This window comes from Lagenorhynchus albirostris, chromosome 2 (assembly GCF_949774975.1).
Source record: "Lagenorhynchus albirostris chromosome 2, mLagAlb1.1, whole genome shotgun sequence".
NCBI lineage: Eukaryota > Metazoa > Chordata > Mammalia > Artiodactyla > Delphinidae > Lagenorhynchus > Lagenorhynchus albirostris.
In genome coordinates this window covers 150,793,126-150,810,755 of record NC_083096.1, presented here as the reverse complement: position 1 = coordinate 150,810,755, position 17,630 = coordinate 150,793,126, and the positions used below count along the sequence as shown (strand labels likewise).

Below are 17,630 nucleotides of genomic sequence, written 5' to 3'. Positions count from 1 at the left end.
CATCGGCACCGAGCAGGTGGTCTGAAATGTCATTTCTCATGGTATCAGCCTTCCTGGAGCTGTTCATTGGTCTGATTAATAGGAAATGGATCCGCTATCAGGATTAGCAAGGCATTTCTACATCTTAATGAAGGCCGGGTTTCCAGGGTCTTGTGACCCTGGGTGATGGGATTCCAGGTTGGCCCTGGTGTGTGTATCAAGGTGACATGGGTGGGCATGGCAGTATAGTGTCCAAGCCCCCTCCCTTCTCCCCGTCCCCCTGCCTCTCTGTGGACACTCTGGGGAGACGTCCAGGCCATCGGAAGGCAATTACCCAGCCAGTGGGAGCCGGGTGGGGAGGGCAGATTTACAGGACAGCGTTCACCTGGGAAGACATCCAGAGATACTTAGGAGGTGGAATGTGTAGGCCTTCAGGACTGATGGTGTGTGGGGGCCGGGGAGAGGTGGAGTCACGGTTTCTGGCTTGAGCCTTGCAGTGGATGGAGGTACCATCACCCTGGTGGAGAGGAGTTGGGGAGGGACGCGTCCACGGGAGGTGCTAGGGCTGCTCCCAGCAGCTCTCAGCATGCCTTTGTCCTAGAGCTTGGAATTGATGGGGGGATGGGAGACAGAAGAGTGTAGCAGTTAACGTATGGACTCCAGACTCAGTCGCCTGGGTTCAAATCTTGGCTCTGCCACTAACCAGCTGTCATGTCAGGCAAATCCCTTAACCTCTGAGTGTCTTGACTTCCTTCTCTATAAGCACAGATGAGTGTAGCACCCAGCTCATGTGCTCACAGCTCTTTGAAGAGCGCCTGGCACATAAGAAGCACTGCATAAGGGTTAGGCGTCGCTACTGTTATTTCCTCTATAGATCTTTCTTGCCCCCCACCCCATGCCTGCCGCCTGTGGTAGAGGCCATGTCGACGGTGACTGTGCCATGATGACTAGGTGTCTCTCTCTCTCCAGGCAAACCTGTCTTCATTAAGGTCCCTGAGGACCAGACTGGGCTGTCAGGAGGGGTGGCCTCCTTCGTGTGCCAAGCCACAGGGGAACCCAAGCCCCGCATCACGTGGATGAAGAAGGGGAAGAAAGTCAGCTCCCAGCGCTTCGAGGTACAGTCTCGGGTGGGAAGGGGCAGGCAGGGCTCCAGGTCTGCCTATTCTGGGGTCTGGTCCTACCTCACCTGCTCTTGGTCTCCCTCCTTGGGGGCCTTTTGGCAGTGAGAGGATGGCTGACCCTGAGCAGGCTTCTGTGTCCTGAGCAGGCTGTGACCACGTGTCTGTCCTGCGGCAGGTAATTGAGTTTGACGACGGGGCAGGGTCCGTGCTGCGAATCCAGCCATTGCGGGTGCAGCGAGATGAAGCCATCTATGAGTGCACGGCCACCAACAGTCTGGGAGAGATCAACACTAGTGCCAAGCTCTCAGTGCTCGAAGGTACGTGCCGGGGAGGGATGGGGCCTGGTGGGCGTGGAGACCAATGCAGGGATGAGCCAGCCAGCCAGGCCCGTCCCCACCATGGGCTGGGGTGTTTTTATGGAAAGGAAAACTACTGGCCATCCTGGGGTCAGCGAAGGTCAGTGGTGGGCAGGGACTGTCACTGGATTTTTGGCTTGTGCCAAAGCCCGCTGTGTGCCTCGTGTCTTTGTGTTCTGCAGAGCCGGGATGTTGCTCGGTGGGTCTGGGGACTGACTTGAGGTGTGGGGCTGCAGCTGCATAATCGCTTGGGGTACATGACTCGTGGCAGTGGATGTGATTTTCATGGGGAACCTGCCAGTAGGCTTCAGAGAGGTGTGTTCCCAGTCACTGTCAGGAGCAAGGGCCCTAGGCTGGAGGCTGGGGCTCTGTAGGTGGACTTTAATGACTTCTCTCACTCCGAGGCTCCTCCATTCATTCCCAAACACTCCCTAATGCTGCCTTGTGTCCTGCCAGTTATCTGACCCGGTCCTGCCCTTGAGACTTCAGTCTCCAATGAGTCCTGCGGGTATGGCCCAGGGGACTGGGGGCAGGGGGCAGCGTAGAAGGGAGCTGTGGTCTGAGTCCTGGGGACAAGTGGGAGTTGGGTTGGGGGCCTTGGCAGGGGAATAGCATCGGCATGTGCAAGGCCCAGAGGCAGGAGAGAATGGTGCTTTCAAGGGACTCTGAGTGGTTCCGTTTGGTTTTGGGGTGGGGGGGCGTCACTGGAGGACACAGAGAAACGGGGAAGAGTAATTCAACATGAGCCTGGAGAGACTGGAGAGCAGATGACACAAGACCAGGTTGAGAAATGAACACTTTCCTGGGGACATAGGAAGCCACAAATAGAGAGTGACACGCTCGCCCCCCCCCCCAGCCATGATGGAGTCATCAGTCTGAATATGTCTGCCTATATTTTCAAAATATGGCATTGATTGTTGCTTTTTAAAAAAAGATTACAGTAACAATACCTGTTCACTGTTGAAAATTTGGTAAGTATAAAATAGCACATAGGAAAAAATAAAAATCTCCTGTTTATCTTACCTCTACTATTAACTTTTGGTTATTTCCTTACAGTCCATTTTCTGTGCATGCATGATATATGTAACAAAAACAGGATTACATTCTGCTCAATGATTTGTGGACTGCTTTTTAAAAAAACATTTCATGAACATCTTCCTTGCCATTTTTTTCTGCATCATTATTTTCAATGGCTGTGGGTAAGTGTCACATGCAAGTACCCTAATTTATTTAGCCACTCCCTTATTGTTGGACACATATGTTGTTTCCAGTTTTTTGCTTTTATAAATAAGGTGCTATACGCTTCCTTGCAGATAAGATGTGTTCACCTTCCTGATTATTTCCTTATTCTAGATGCATGGAAGTGGAATTGCTAGATCAAAGGGGACGTGTGATTTTAAGCCTTTTCAGTATTTCCAGAAGACTGTGTCGGTTTACACTCCCACCAAACAGGGCATAAGAGGGGCCTCTTTTCTGCTTATCCTCACCAGCAGTGGGAATTATCATTTTAAAAAGTCTTTGCCAAGTTAATAGGCAAAAACTGGCATCTCAATTTAATTTGCATTTCTTTGATTACAGAGCAGTTGAACATCTTTTCGTCTTGGCCATTTTTACATTGTGGCTTTATGTGTTCACACGCACGTCCATGCAGTAACTCCTTTGTGACTGTGTGTCTGCTGCGAGGCGGGGCAGGGCCCTCCAGCTTAGAGGGGCAGTGGAGGACAGTGGTTAAGAGCAGGGCCACTCGACCACTTACTCTCTCACCTTGTGACCTCAGGCAAGTAACCATGCTCTGAGCCTCATTTGCTCGATCTGTAAATAGGGACATAGTACTTGCCACCCAGGCCAGTTGGGAGGATTAAATAGGAGTTAAGCACTTGCCGGATTCCAGCATGAATGGTAGCTGCTACTGGGCTAGAAGCAGCACATCCCAAGGCCCAGATGTGTGAGCTGGCTGTACCTGGCGTCTCTGCTGCCTGGCATCATCTGGGTGATGCAGCCCCCACCATCCACTCCTGTGGGGGGCGGGGGCCCAGAGGACAGGCCCTGAGCCAAGATCCCTGATGGTTGAGTGCTTTCAGGGTGCTCCCTGCCACCCCTGACCTCAGTTTCCCCACTTATGACCTCAGGACAGGTATTTCAGCACTACCCTCCCTCCTGTTGCTGTCTGCCCCAGCACGAGCCATCTGCCTTGCCCTGGCATTTGGGAGGTGGCTGAAGGGCCAGACTGTGGCTCCCACCCCAGAGGGCATCTCTCAGGCCCTCATATTAAGGGAAAGAGAGCCTTCTTATTAGTGTTGGAAGAAAAGTCCCCCCAAAGCCCCTACACCCCAGTTTTGGCCCTTGCTCTCCGCAAGTCCTCTGTTGGCACTCTCCTATCCCCACCTCTGCCCTGGGCAGCTTTATCTTTTAAAGAGCTGAGGAGGATTGGGGTGGTCTTGCAGGAGCTGAGGTGAGGGGGTTCAGACTTGCAGCGGTCTGTCCTTCTAGAGGGGCCTTCTTGGATGAGGGTTTCTCTAGCAGGGGTCTGGGGTCTGTTTGTGCTTCTCGGTGTGGGAGGTGTCTGATGAGGTTGGGAAGCGTGTAGGGCCCTACCCGGGCGCCTGGCCCAGCCGAGATGGAGCTGTGGGCCTGCATGAGCTCCTGCTGCTCCTGAAACACAGCACCCGCAAGATGAAATGCTGACTTACCATGTTGGTCTGCATAACCTTGACCGTCTGGCTCTGGGCATGGCAGAAAGGAGGGGAGTGGGAGGCCTCAAAGGTGCCAGGGGGCGGGGCCAGAGGAAAGCAGCCCCGCCCTCCCGCACCAGGCCTCCTGTGCTGGCCAGGGAAGCTGGGTGTGTGTAGGAGTTGGGTGAAAGTATGGTGTGACTACAGCTGTGGGCTGGGGCCAGAAGACAGCCAGGGTCACTCCTGGGAGGAGGGCTGGGGAGAGGATGAAGCCGGCTTGGGGCCTGGGAATAAAGGTTGAGTCCCTTACCCGCATCATAAACTGCATGTGGCTCACCACACACTGGGCTCTTCAGGGGAGTGGCCCGGGGCTCTCTGGGGTGACTTGGCTCAGGTGAGGGGTTGCTGCCTCCCAGGCCTACGAGTCCACGCCAAGCGCCCTGCCCTGCGCCGTGCCCAGCTCCCCTCACACTCCGGGAGCACCCCACACCCCTCCCACTTCGTGGCCTTTGCAGCCAGCTCTCTGGGCAGGACTGCCAGTCCCAGTGAGTCCCGACTGCCCTGTGATGCCCAGCCGGCTGCTCCCCGCCCCCTAGGCCCCGCTGGGTACCGGGTGGGGGTACCCGGCACAAGCTGGCTGGGGGTAAGCCGCCCAGTGTTCCTGTCTGAGTGGTAATTGAAGCCATTAGCGCACCAGTCTCTCCCTCGCCGGGTAATGGCAGGAAAAGCTCTTCTCACGCCGCACTCTTGAGGCTGAATCACTCCCCCTCCAACCCGCCCGCTGCCGCCACTGAGACAGGGAATCTGACATTCTCCCTCGCGAGGGAGGGGGAGTGGAGGGGGAGGGGAGAAGGGCCTTGCTTCCTGGCCTTTCCCTCCAGGGTGTGGGGAAGCCGGGAGGGTCCTGGAGCTCAGTCTGGAGGTTGTGGATTCACTTGGGCCAGTGGGTTCCAGCCGGGCGGTCCTGGTACTGTGGTCAGGAAAGCCCCAGAGGAGGCCAGACAGCAGAGGTGTGGGCAGGGCCCTGGTGACTTGGGCAGGTTCTGGAAGGGCCAAGAAGGAGGAGGAGAAGGGAAAGAGGGGCAAGGAGGAGGGAAGAGGCCGAGGAGCAGGGATAAGCCGTTTCTGACTTTGTGGTGGGCACCTGGCTCTGGGACCCCCGAGTGCAGGAGGCAGCATTTGCCTCGTGGTCATGGCTACAGCAGGTAGCGTGCACCCTGCGTGTGGTGAGTGCCCTTTGTGCTGTCTGTAAGGCAGTGTGTGTGAGGTGTGTGGTGTGGTGTTACAGTCTTAGGGGCTGTGTGTGCCTTATGGGTTGTATATGAAGCAGGGGGCGTGCGTCCGGCTGCGTGTGTGTGTGCGCGTGCATGCACACGTGCTTGTGCGTACACACATCAGGCAGTGTGTGGGGGCTGTGGTGTGTACAGCAGGTGGTGTATACCTTATGGCCTGTGTCTGCGGCGGGGGGAGGGGTGTGTAGCAAGCAGCCTGGGCTGAGTGTGTGCGGTCAGTCTGGTGCTGTGGGAGGCCAGAGATGCTGTGTCTGGCCTCATTGTCTCCTGGACCCCACAGGATCCCTGCTTGGAGCTGTCGGTCAGCCAGGACAGCTGGACAGAGATGGACGTGGGGCAGAGTGGTTAGGCTGAGCTGTTCTCTGTGCCTCTGAGAACTGCTCCTCAGCAGTTCCTCTGCAGCCAGGCCAGAAAGGAGGGGCCCCCAGATAGGGATCCTACCCAGACCTTGGGACTCTCTCCTCTTCCTCCCCTCCCCTCATCGAGCCCAGGCTCCCTTTCACCTGTTCCCACCTGGCCTTGATGTCTGCTGACTGGCCAGGACCACACCGCTCAGGCCACACAGGAATCCAGGTACCCGCATGGAGTGCCTGGCCTTGCCCCCTTCGTTCTGGATAGGCCCTGCGGGAGGCCAGCTGTCAGGCATATGGGGTCGTGACTGGGGGAGACAGGCAGTCCGTGCTGGGCTGGGACCCCCAGGCTCCTCACCGTGGTTTTGGGACTGTAGGATGATGGAGGCCCTCTTGAACCCCACCCACCTACCCACAGCCCCTTTGGAAACAGCCCCAGGGACATGAGGGCTGATGAGCAACATATGACCCTGTCCTGCGGTCCTGGGCCGGCTGAACCTGGAGCGGGGCCAGTACAGAAGCTTGTGTTTTCAGGGTGGGTGGGCGTTTTCCCATGGAGTCATCTCTCCCTGGCCCAGGCCTGACTTAGGAGGGTGGGGAGTTTGGGTAAAGGGCTACCAGGCAGAGGATGACTCCTTAGGTGGCAAGATGTGCCCCCTTCTGTTGCCTGCATACGTGTCTAGGTCATGGGCTTGTTTTGAGGAAGCTGGGCCTGTCGCCTCCCTGATTTGCATCCATGGAAGGTGTAGAAGGAGCCCCAGCACCTAGACCCCAGGCCAGCTTCTGCTCCTCCCCTCGCAGCTGAGGCATGACCTAAGTGCTTCTGGCCCAGTGACTGTGGGATCTGTGACCTGTCCTTCCCCCCCCCCACCCCCCGCCCCGTTGTGACTGTAGTCGCATTCAGAACCACGCAGATACGAGGCTCTGCAACCATTTCCTGGAGAGATCTGGGCCCCAGGCGTGGGGGTGGGAGAGGTGTCAGTTAGGTGGGCACTGCCAGGAGGGTCTAGAAGATCAGGCTCTGGGTTTCTTGGTACCTGGGATCCCCCATTTTTTTCTAGTTCTGATTTGTGTTCAAGGTCCAAGCAGACTCCCTTCTGAATGGGTCCACTTGTGGGGTGGGCAGTACGCCTGCCTCTTCTGTTAGCCACAGACAGTGGACACGTTCCCTGTGCCTAGCCTGCCGCTCCCACCCCTGTGGTCACGGGTGCTTACGTGGCCCTGCTGTGCCCATGGCTCCCTCGCCCACTGCCATCTCCCCCAGCCTCAGGACCACAGCGGAGCCAGCACCTCCGGGGACAGCTAGCCAAGTCGGAGGTTTTAAATGCCCCTGTGTGTGTACCTTCCCCATCCCTGGTGAGGTGCCCCCTCTCTCTGGTTGCCAGGGGAAAGAGGATTTTAATCAGGGGAATGACTTGATAAAATTTATGTTCAGAAAGGTCCCTGGGGCTACAGAGTGGGGTACAGGGACACCAGTGAGAGGCCAGGGCAGCACTGCAGCCCAGGCAAGAGGTGGTAGTGGCCCAAACCCAGGCAGTGGGTAGGGAAGGAAGGGAGACTGGGTTTCACGCAGTTTAGAGAGAGTGGTGGCCTGCCTGGCCACCTGTGGGACTGGGGAGGTGGGAGACTCGGGGTTGCTGGCTCTGGGCCAGGCAGATGGCAGTACTATTTTCTAAGGTTCAGGTATGGGAGGAGGACCTGGTTTGAGGGGCAAGTTGATGAGTCCACTTAGAAATCCGTTGTATCGGGTGTGCGCAGGCATTGGAGGTAGGGGTGTCAAGGAGGACTGGCACTCTGAGGGACATCTGGAGATGCAGTTCTGAGGGTGGAGAAATGGCAAATCCTACGGAGCCAGAGTCAAGGGGGAGGAAGAGGGCCCGGATGGAGCCCCAGACGCTAGCTCTCCATGTTGGGAGGGGAGTTTGCATAGGAATCTGGTGAGGAGGTGTCTGAGAGGTAGGGGTGAGTCCGAGGAAGTCAAGAGAAAAGCACCTGGAAGGAGCAGGGAGGGGTGCTGTCGAGAGGTCAGGCAGGATGAACGATGAGACGTGTCTTGGACTTAGCTCCGTGGAGTCATGGATGACCTTGGTGAGCACGCTGGCAGGAAGCCATGGGGGTGGCAGCTGGGCTGCAGGGACCTGAGGAGTGAGTGGGAGGCTCTCAGTGGTCTGGAGGGACTGGGCCTGAACCTAGGGGAGCAAAGGGATCAAAAGAGTCGTCCTGGAGTAGGACTGAGGTGGGGACCCCAGGAAGAGTTCGCTGTGGGTCAGGGCCCAGAAGCTGGAATGTGGAAAGGGTATGGGCCTGGGGACAGTGCCCAGGCTCACCTGGGTGTGTGTGGCTGGGAGGCCTCACCAGCCCTGTGAGGTGCCAGGGAAGCCCTGGAGGTGGGGGACCGCGAGGGGGAGGCCTCGGCTGCTTGGCCGTTCTCGGCTAGCTCGTGCCGCCGACAGGCCCCAAACAGCTCAGACTCGAAAACAAAACAGGCTTTTAAGATGCCAAGTTTGATGAAATCTGAGTGCTAAAAGAGGTGGGAGTTTTCTCTTAGAAAAAGCTGAAAATCAAGCCTGAAAGCTGCGAAGGGAGCCCAAAGCTCCCCAGGCCCCCCTTACTGCCTGGAAGTCTGGGGGTGGGGTGGGGCTCTCTGGGAGAGTGTGGGAGCCTGCGGGTCTGAGGAGCCCTTCCCACCTGCTAGGGGGTGTCTTGGCCCTGACCTTGCTAAGGATGGAGCTGCCTCAGGGACAGGGCCCGAGGCAGCCTTGGTTTCCTTAGAGTGCCAGGAGGGCTGGGGGAACCAGCAGCCCTGCCACCCACGAGGTCCCCTCGTGCGTCCCTGTCTGCGTTTCCCGGCTCTGTCCCTGCATGCGTCTCCAGGGACACGTGTGTCAGCATACGTGTTATCTCTGCATGTCTGCACGTGTGTGTTTCTGCGTCTCTGCGCGCTCTCCCTCTGGATCTGGTTGCATGAGTCTGTTTCCACAGGTGCTTGTCACTGCAGGTGCCCCTCTGCACGCACATGTAGGTTTCTATTTTTGCACCTGTCTCTTTCTCCACGTATATCTCTGTGGGTCCCTGGTTGTGCATGTATCTAGGTGTCTACGTTCAGAGAAGGGGCGAGGCCAGGCCTAACACTCAGGCACAGGGGAGGGGTTCAGGCCTACAGACGGTGCCACCCCAGGGAGCCTGTGTATGTGTGTGCCTGTGTGCGCACAGAGCCGCCAGGAAGCTGGGTAAACACGGGTGTGAAGTTCGCGCTGACAGACGGTGCCGCCCGCTCCGGGACCCCGCAAGGCGTCCCCATCTGTCCGCTTCCCTGGCGCAGCCCCTCCCTCTGGCCCAGACTCCGCCTCAGGCATCCCAGGCTGAGCTGGACAAAGAGACCTGTGTGTGCTTTGTAGGGGGCCTCAGCAGCCCCCTCCCCCAGTCATTGCAGCCAGCCTAGGCTGAGCCCCTGTCCACCTCCACCCCAGCCGCATCCATCAGGCCTTAGCTCCAAGCGGCCTCACCTTCCCACCGTCTCCCCGGACCACTGCCCTTACTCAGGCAGCCCCTCCCTCCCGTCCACCAGGAAGCTCTCCCTACCTCTCCTGTTCAGGGGTTTCCTACTCTTGCATCTCCCTCCTCCTTCAGGAAGCCACCAAGATAGCAGGTGAGCTGTGGAGTTGAACTGATCCAGCTCCACTGCTGCTGTGGGGACCTCAGCCAAGCTCTCGCCCCTCTCTGAGCCCTAGGCTCCCAACACCCATCCCCCAGCCCCCCACACCCTGTCACCTTCCTCTGCCCAGTGGGGATAGCAGGGAAGAAGGGGTCAGGGTTCCCACTGCAGTATCTGAAGACCATCGCAATTCATGCACACGTGTGTACCCACCACAGGTACGCAGATCTGTGCGGGCAGACACTAGGAATGTGTGCGCCTACATGTGCATGCAGGCAGAATCCACAAACGGCTGTAGAGGCTCCCCAGTACCTCTGAGGTCCCCTAAAGTCACTATGGGTTTCTCTTTCCTTCGCGGGGACCGTTTTATCAGAGGATTGATAGACCTCGCCCCAGAGGCACGGACACTGCGGAAGTCTGGCACTGAGACTGCGAGGCAGGTGTAGGGACCTCCCGGCGCTGTGCACGCTAAGGGGGCAGCCCCCAGCTACGCGTCGGTTGAGCGTGAAAGAAGCTGGGCTTCCTGGGGTTGGGGAGTGGGGGCCTGAGAAGGGGCGCCGTGACTCCACCCAGGCGGGGGCGGGAGGGGGGGCAGCGGCTCGGACCGCAGATGCGCGCCCCGCGTGGACACGGCATGTGCCGCCTTTCCGCCGCGGCGCGGAGTCTCCGCCGTTGCCATAGTTACCGGCGGCCTGGAAGCGGGAGGGACCCTTCCTCTCCTGGCGCTCCGCAGCCCCTCCGCCCTCAGGACGGGTTTTGAGAGGATTCGGCGTGACCCGTATATGCGTGTGTTGGAACGTGGGTGCATTCCCGAGGGTGGCCATGTGTGGGGGACAGTCGTGTTCGTTTTGCAGTAAATAAAAACGCTGCGGCGTGTGTGCAGGTGTCTGCAGCAGAGCTGCGGGCCTGAAGCCCAGCCGGCAGAGGGCGTGGTACGGGGGCAGGATGGTGGCTGGCTTCCCCAGGACTCCCCTGAGCCCTTCCGGAGCCGGCGCCCCTAACCTGACAGGCGTGGAGTCCCACCCCCTGGTCTCGTGCCAGCCCCACCTCGACTTAACTCTGTGACCTTGGGCAGGTTCCTAGATATCTCTACACCCCCATTTGCTCACGTACCTTACATAGTTTCGGTAAAATCATTTTGTAAAGCATTTTAACGCGGTACCTGGAACTAGTAAATGCTCCATAAACCTAACCTTTATCCCTCATATCTGGACCTCTGCTTTCCCGGTTGTTGATGGGTTTGGAGTGATCATGCAACGTCAGCCTGAGGAATTTGCCCTGGTCCTTAGCCTGAGTGGTTCAGGCTACAGTGGCCCCAAGCTCCTGTGGTTCCTGGGCGGGGGGTGGGGGAGGGGAGGCGGGGGTGAAGAGGATAAATGTCACAGTCTGATGGTGGGTCAGTTTACACCATCCTGCCCAGTGCTCAGTTTGTCCAGAAACACGCGGGCGTCAGTAATGGCTGCTGTCCTTGGCTATATTTGAATGTGCCGGAGGCCCCCGCGGGTGAGCGTAGAAGGAAGAGCCAACAGCAGGTCATTCCCGAGGGGCCGGAGTCCTCCTGTGAGACACGCTTCCCTTCCCCAAGGTGCAGAACTGCAGCCTTCTGACTTGTGGCTGGAAGCCTAGTTGGCACAAGGGACTGGCTTTCGGGTCCCGCTGTTTTATGGACAGCTCTTCACACACGCCGGTTTGTGCCTGAGGGATGATCTGAGCCAAGGACAGAACCACTGAGGGCACGATAATTGAGGGAGGAAAATTAATTGTCCTTAATTTGGCACAAATCCCAAAGACTTTGCCCGTGTTAGGCATTCAGCGTATATTCCCAGGACACAGGGCTGCAGATGTTTGTACTTCTTCCCTTCTCCTTGAGCAGCACCTTGTGGGTAGAGATGAAGGCGAGCTGACTCCTGGGCCCTGACTCTGGCAGGCCCTGCCCCCCCTCCCTCCTCCACTGCTCTGGAGGGCTGAGCAGGTAGGATTGAGGTCTGGGAAGAGCTAGACTGGTGCCCCAGTGGGCTAGGATGGCTCCAGCAGCCCTGAGTGTCCCCTGGCTGTTGGGGAGGGCAGGGAGGGTGGACATGGACGGAGCCCTGCCTGGGCCTTCCTGGAAAAGCAAGTGACGGCAGGACCAAAGGAGGCTGTTCCCCTGCCTGGTGCCTCCCAAGTCCTGCTCCATTTCCATCCTCCCTTTCCTTGCCACTGTTAACGTTGTCCTTTTAAAAATCAGAGCTAAAAGTCAGGACGCTGTGGGATCATATTTACAGCCAAGGACACGCTGGGTTCATGTCTGGAACTTATAGGGCTGCAGGTGGGGAAGTATTCTGCCAGTTACCGGGAGAAGCTGGGAGGCGAGACCGTGCTGGGAGTCCTACTGCTCCCCAGCCCGAGACCCCTCACTTCTCCTGACAGGACCACAGTCCCTTAGGGATGCCCCAGGCAGCTGGAGCCTTGGCAGAGCGCCCCCTGGGATGCGGCAGCAGATAGAGCGATGTCTTGCCCCTGCCTGCTGAGGCTCCTCCAGCTTCCTCTCCCGCCTGCCCACCAGCCAGTCCCCCTGGGTCTCTGGGGGGAGCAGCCCCGCCAACCTCTGCTTTCCTCCCTTCTGAGGATCCCACTTGTCTTTTCCCTGGCACAGGAGCCTGACCTCAGCAAACATCCCCACACGCCCGTCTTGTGCTGGGCCTGCAGGAGGGAGACGGGAGCGGTGCTGGTCTCCCGGTCTCCCCCACCATTGAGCCCCGCCCCCCTGCCAGGAGACTGACAAAGAACAGGGTTCCCCTTCCCGCATTGGGTGTGCCTGGCATCCACACTGGCAGAGAGGCTTTGCCAACTTCTCACACTCACTCTGTGGTTTGCTCCTGGAAGGGAGCGCCTCTCGCCAGCCCAGGATGGGAGAGGGGGCCCCAGGCCCAAGTCTTGGTACCTGTCTGCCCCCAGTGGCCCAGTCCTTGCTAGTTATGATAATAACGTCAACCAGTAGCCATTGGGTTCGGATTCTTCGTCAGGCACTCTTCAGCACCTTATGTGTAGCATTGCATGTAGTCTTCACAACGGCTCTCCAAGGAGGGCACTTGAACCCTGTTTACAGGTAAAAATGGATAAAGGGAGAGGATTAGTAACACTCCCAGGTCACAGAGCTGGCGAGTGATGGAGGTGGGAGCTCCACTTGGTCTGTACTCATCCAGAGCCTGTGCTGCCAGCCCAGTGTGTGATCCCAGGGGTGCAGAGTGGGCAGCCTTGCCCCATCCCTGGCCCCTCAGGGCTGATGCACGAGTCCACGTGTAGTGAGAGTAGGGGTGTGCTGCAGTGGTCCATGCCCGTTGCTCTCATGGAAGTGAGAGTAGGGGTGTGCTGCCGTGGTCCATGCCCGTTGCTCTCATGGAAGTGAGCCCTCACCCCCTGGCAAGCCGGGAGAAGGCAGCCGTGGAGTTTTGCCCCCCTCATCAACTTTTGGTATCCTCACAGGGCGTTTTCATCTCTTTAGCCTCCACGTGCTCAGACATGGTCCCCAGGCCTGACCATGGCTTCCAGGGTCAGGACTGAGTGAGGGAGGAGGGTCAGGGTCAGGACCGGGGGTCGGAGGTGGGTCATTGGTAGGGCAGAGGGCGCCCAGAGTCGGGGCCAGAACCCAGGCTATGATGTGGGGCTCTGCCACGTGGTGGAGCAGAAGGCTGGATACAGGCAGTAGAGGGGACACTGCACGTGCAGGAGAGGGAGTGGGGGCTGAACAGCACGGGGCGCCTTTGGGTTGAGCTGTGGCTGTTGATGCCACTGTGTGAGCCCTGGGCCCCCTACAGCCCAGCATCCGTGGAGCACTTTCTGCTGTGGCCAGTAGAGCCTCAATCCTTCTTTTCCCAGGCCCTGGAGAGATAAGTGCTCATGTCTGCAGTCCGAGGCATTGCTTCTCAGACCCGGAGACTTCCTGACAGGGCAGGGTGGGCCCCACGGCAGCTCCCTGGCCCTGTGAAGGGCAGGGCTGGGCAGTGGGGCTCGGGACTCTGGTTCCTCATGTCAGGGCAGGCTTCATGCTTAGAAGTCAGGGCAGAGATAAGTCGATCCCAGCCACCCTGGGAGTCTTGGGGTGGTCCTCGTGGGCAGGCAGTGCCAGCCCTAACGTGCACATCTGCTCTTCATCTGCAGAGGAACAGCTGCCCCCCGGCTTCCCCTCCATTGACATGGGGCCTCAGCTGAAGGTGGTGGAGAAGGCCCGCACGGCCACCATGCTGTGCGCAGCAGGTGGGAATCCAGACCCTGAGATCTCTTGGTTCAAGGACTTCCTCCCTGTGGACCCCGCCACGAGCAACGGCCGCATCAAGCAGCTGCGTTCAGGTGAGCAGAGGGCGAGGGTCAAGGGGCCGGAACCCAGCGCAGCCTTCCTTCTTGGGCCTGGGTGCCTGGGAGCCGCGGGAGGCCTCAGCCTGGGGCTGAGCAGAGGGCGCCCAGTGGACGGGCCAGATCCTGCTATAGGCCCACCTGGCCCACCCAGGAAGAAAGCCTGGCAGCGAGGGCTGGTCAGCTGTGTTTCTTTCACCTTCCCGGGATTGTCAGACTCCAGACTTCAGTCCAGGTCTGCTCCATGAGGCACGAGTGTTGTTCCCAGCCTGGCGTTGGGCTCTGCAAAGGTGCTCCGTGGGCGCTCATCCTTCACCTTCCCTGGAGCCTGGCCTGAGGGGGGCCTGGGTGATGCTTCTCTTTGCTACTTCAGACGGCAGGGAAAGAGGCCAAAGATGCCTGGTTCATCAGGCTTCAAAAGGCTGGACCTCAGAGGCTTGGAGCCAGGGGGATGTGCTGCCATCCCTCGGCCACCAGGGCCACCTGTCTCCTCTGGATGTCTCAGTCGAGCCAGCTTGGAGCCCCGCGAGCAAGGATGCCGTCTTGACCGGGCAGGAGGTGTCGCCCCGTCGATCGATCTGCCTGTGAGGCTCCCGCCAGGATAATTGATTCAGTTTTTGTGGGAACAGAGCAGGCGGGAGAGGAGCCTTGGAATCCACTTAGCTGCAATTCTGCATCTGCTGCCAGCATGGGCTGCACTGATAGACCTTGGTCCAGGAGCCCTCCTGCTGGCTGTGGGATGGCGGGCTCAGGCAGGATGGCTCGGGCAGCACCAGCCAGAGCCCCCGCTGCCCGTCACCTATGGTGTCGACACCGCAAAGGAGGACATGACTGTGCCCCTTTCAGGGCCCTGCAGGCTGCAGAGGTGCCCCGCCACTCCCTGGGCTGCCAGCCCCTCCTCACCAACTTCTGCCAGGTGGGCACCCCTGTGGTGCCCAGGGGAGGAGTGAGGGATAAGCCACCCAGCAGGGGCAGGATTCTGGCCCCAGCCACGGCCACCTGAGACAGCCTGTGAAGTGTTAGCTCATTTAATTTAATTTTAAACTCAACAAGATGGAGGCAGCTGTAGCGCAGTTAATTAAAACAGCTATAATCAAGGCAGGAAACGGTCCACCAGCGTTTGCGGCCACTGCCCAGCGCGGCACAGTGACCGCCATGGTTCAGCTCCTCTGTGTTTCCCCGCAGCCCCCAGGCAGGCTCCCCAGGCAGCCAGCTGGTCCTCCCCGCAGGCCTGGCCTCTGCCCGGAACGGCGCTGCCTGTGGCAGCAGTCCTGGGAAGGCGCGCTGTCTCACATGTTCGTTCGTTAAGTATTTATGTAGTGCTTGCTGTGTGCTGGGCCCAGTGGCACCCATTCACGGCCCTGTGAGTCAGCTCCCGCCCAGGACTCCACTGAATGCTGCTCGCCGGCCTCCTCAGCCTCTCAGCAGCCGCCAGCACCCTCCTTCCCTCTTAGCCACTCTCTCCTCTGTCTCCCTGGCTTTCCTCTTCCTTCTCCGAGTGCCCCTTCTCTGTCTGCCCAGCAGCCCCTCCTGCTCGTTCCCCAAGCCGGGGAGCCTGTGAACCCTGCTCTTGTCCCATAGACACAGCCGTTCCCCCGCCAGCTCGCCCACCCTTATAGCTTCAGGTACCATTTACCTCCACTCCTGAGATTCCCAGTTCTGTCTAACCCAGACATCTTGCTGGAGTTCCAAACTAAAACACCCATCTGCCTTCTGGGCGTCACCCTGACTGTGAAGCGTGGTAACTTCCTCGCCAAACAGCGGTCACCTTCTCCCCCTGACCCTCTCTCTGTTGAGTGGCAGCCCCTCTAACCTGAAACCTAGGACACACTGCAACTCCTACTCCATGTAAGGAACCACCAAACCCTCTTGATTTGTCACCCACATGGTTCTCAGTTGGTCCCCTTTTCTCCTTCTGCTGCCTTGGCCGTATCCCAGGTCACCAAACACTGCTCTCCCTGCCTCTAGACCCTCCCCTTGAATCCATCCTGCAGCACTGGCGGAGTTTTCTGCCTGCACCCTCTGTGCTCTGACAAGCCCAGCGGCGTCTTATTGCCTCCATGGTCAGGTGCACACTCCTGAACAAGGCACACAGAGCCCTTCTCGCCCTTCCCCAGCTCCCATCTCCGGTTCATCTCATCCCCAGCTGTCATCTTCCCCAGCTCATCTCATCAGGTCCCGGCTGCACTCACTAGCTTTTTGGCCTCGCTTAGGTTATTTAACTTTGAGCTTCAGTTTTCTCCTCTTTAAAAAAGAGTTACAGTGAGGCTTAAGTGAGACAAAGGCAGTGAGAGCTGTAGTCGACTGGCGTGTGATGAGGGTTCCGTGAATGGGGCTCTTTGTAGCTCCGGCCACTCCCCGACTTGCACTGAGCCCCCAACCACATCCTCGCCCTCTACTCACGTTCACTGGAACGTGAAGCTCCCCTTCTCTGCCTGAGACCTGCTCCTTCAGGACTCACCCTGCTTTGTGTTGTTACCGTCTGGCTCCAGCTCTGCTCACTTCGGCTGGGCACTCTGCAGGGAGGGCCTGGGATTGGCTCCCGTCTGTGAGGGCCCCGCAAGTGGCCAGCACAAGCCCCGCCATAGGACAGGCATCTCTGAGCCCTTAGGATGAATGATTTCCTGAACATGACCTTTGGGCCCTGTCCTTTCAGACTCACATTCATTCCCCCTGCTTTCTTGTTTGACTTTTCCTGCCTCCTGGAAGCTGTAACCTAAGGGTAGTGGGCCCAGCGTCCAACTCCTGGGATGGCACCTGAGCGGCCTTAGTCAACCCACCTCCGCAGTAACTGACAGGACTGTCTCCATCACTGCCTGACCCCGGGCCCTGACCCTTGACCCAGTAGCTGCTGCCCCTGTCCTGTACCGTTGAGAAGTGTGCTGGGGCTGTGCCACGCACGTCTGACATGCCTGCTGGAGTGGCTCAGGGCCCCCCTGAGCGCTCGGCTCTTACAGGGGCCTCACGGTAACGCATCACCAGCAGTTTACAAAGTGCTTTCCTGCCTTTGGTTGCATTTGATTCTCCTGCAACCCTGAGAAGTAGGACAGTTTGTGATTATCATGCCTCCTTTACAGCTGAGTTAGGGAGTCACCCACCCCGGGTCACGTGGAGATCCGAGGCCGGGGAGCTCCCCCGGGACGGCATCCAGGGGGCCTCTGTCACGTCTAACTAACCTGGAGCCTGGGGAGCAGCTGGACCCTGCTAGGGCCCCAGAGCGCCATAGTCTCGTCCTCTCCGGACCTCAGGCCCGCCCTGACCAGTACCCAGAACTCCTCGGGCATCTGCGGGCCGAGCCCCAGCACGTGTCACCAGGGCGTGAAGAGCTGGAGAGGAGGACAGCTGGCGGCGTGCGCGGCCCAGGCACGGATTCTGCTCGACAGGCGCCTTCTTCTCCGAAGTGATGTCACCTGCCGCCACAGCCTGAGCCTCTTGGAGGATTTTCACTTGAGGCCTGGTGTGGGCCCTGGAGGAATGGGCACAAGCTCAGGGAGAGTGGAAGTCAGGAGCGGGCAGCATCACTGGAGCAGCGAGGGGGCTGACCTCCAAGTGGGGCTCCAAGCCACTGCTCTTGGCCCTGCGCTCTGCCCAGCCTGGACGGGCCCCTGCGGGACACCGCCTGTGCTCCGCTCCTCCCGGCGCCTGCGTGTGCACGCTGCCATCCCCATTACCCTGGAGGACCGCTTGCCCACCCTGTCCACTGCTCACCCTGACACCTGAGCCGGGATGCCGGCATCGGGTGTGGCAAGAGGCCCGCTGTCCCAGCGGATGGGACTCTGCGGTGGGCCTGAGGGCTGCAGCCCCTCCTCCGTCCCACCATCAGCTGGTCTGCCAGGAGGGCCGCTCTCAGTGATGGTCCCTCTTGTCTGAACC

The 17,630-nt window shown here is 59.0% G+C and overlaps 1 protein-coding gene across 8 annotated transcripts in view; it reads left to right on the top strand.

The window, feature by feature from the left end:
• The window catches only part of PTPRF (protein tyrosine phosphatase receptor type F), an 86,224-nt gene that overhangs the window by 22,630 nt on the left and 45,964 nt on the right, over positions 1 to 17,630 (top strand). For all 8 annotated transcript variants that reach the window (XM_060140297.1, XM_060140295.1, XM_060140293.1 and 5 more), the window contains exons 4-6: positions 949 to 1,094; positions 1,276 to 1,417; positions 13,566 to 13,754. In XM_060140297.1, coding sequence (XP_059996280.1) covers positions 949 to 1,094; positions 1,276 to 1,417; positions 13,566 to 13,754 — 477 coding nt within the window. The remainder of the gene's footprint in view (positions 1 to 948; positions 1,095 to 1,275; positions 1,418 to 13,565; positions 13,755 to 17,630) is intronic.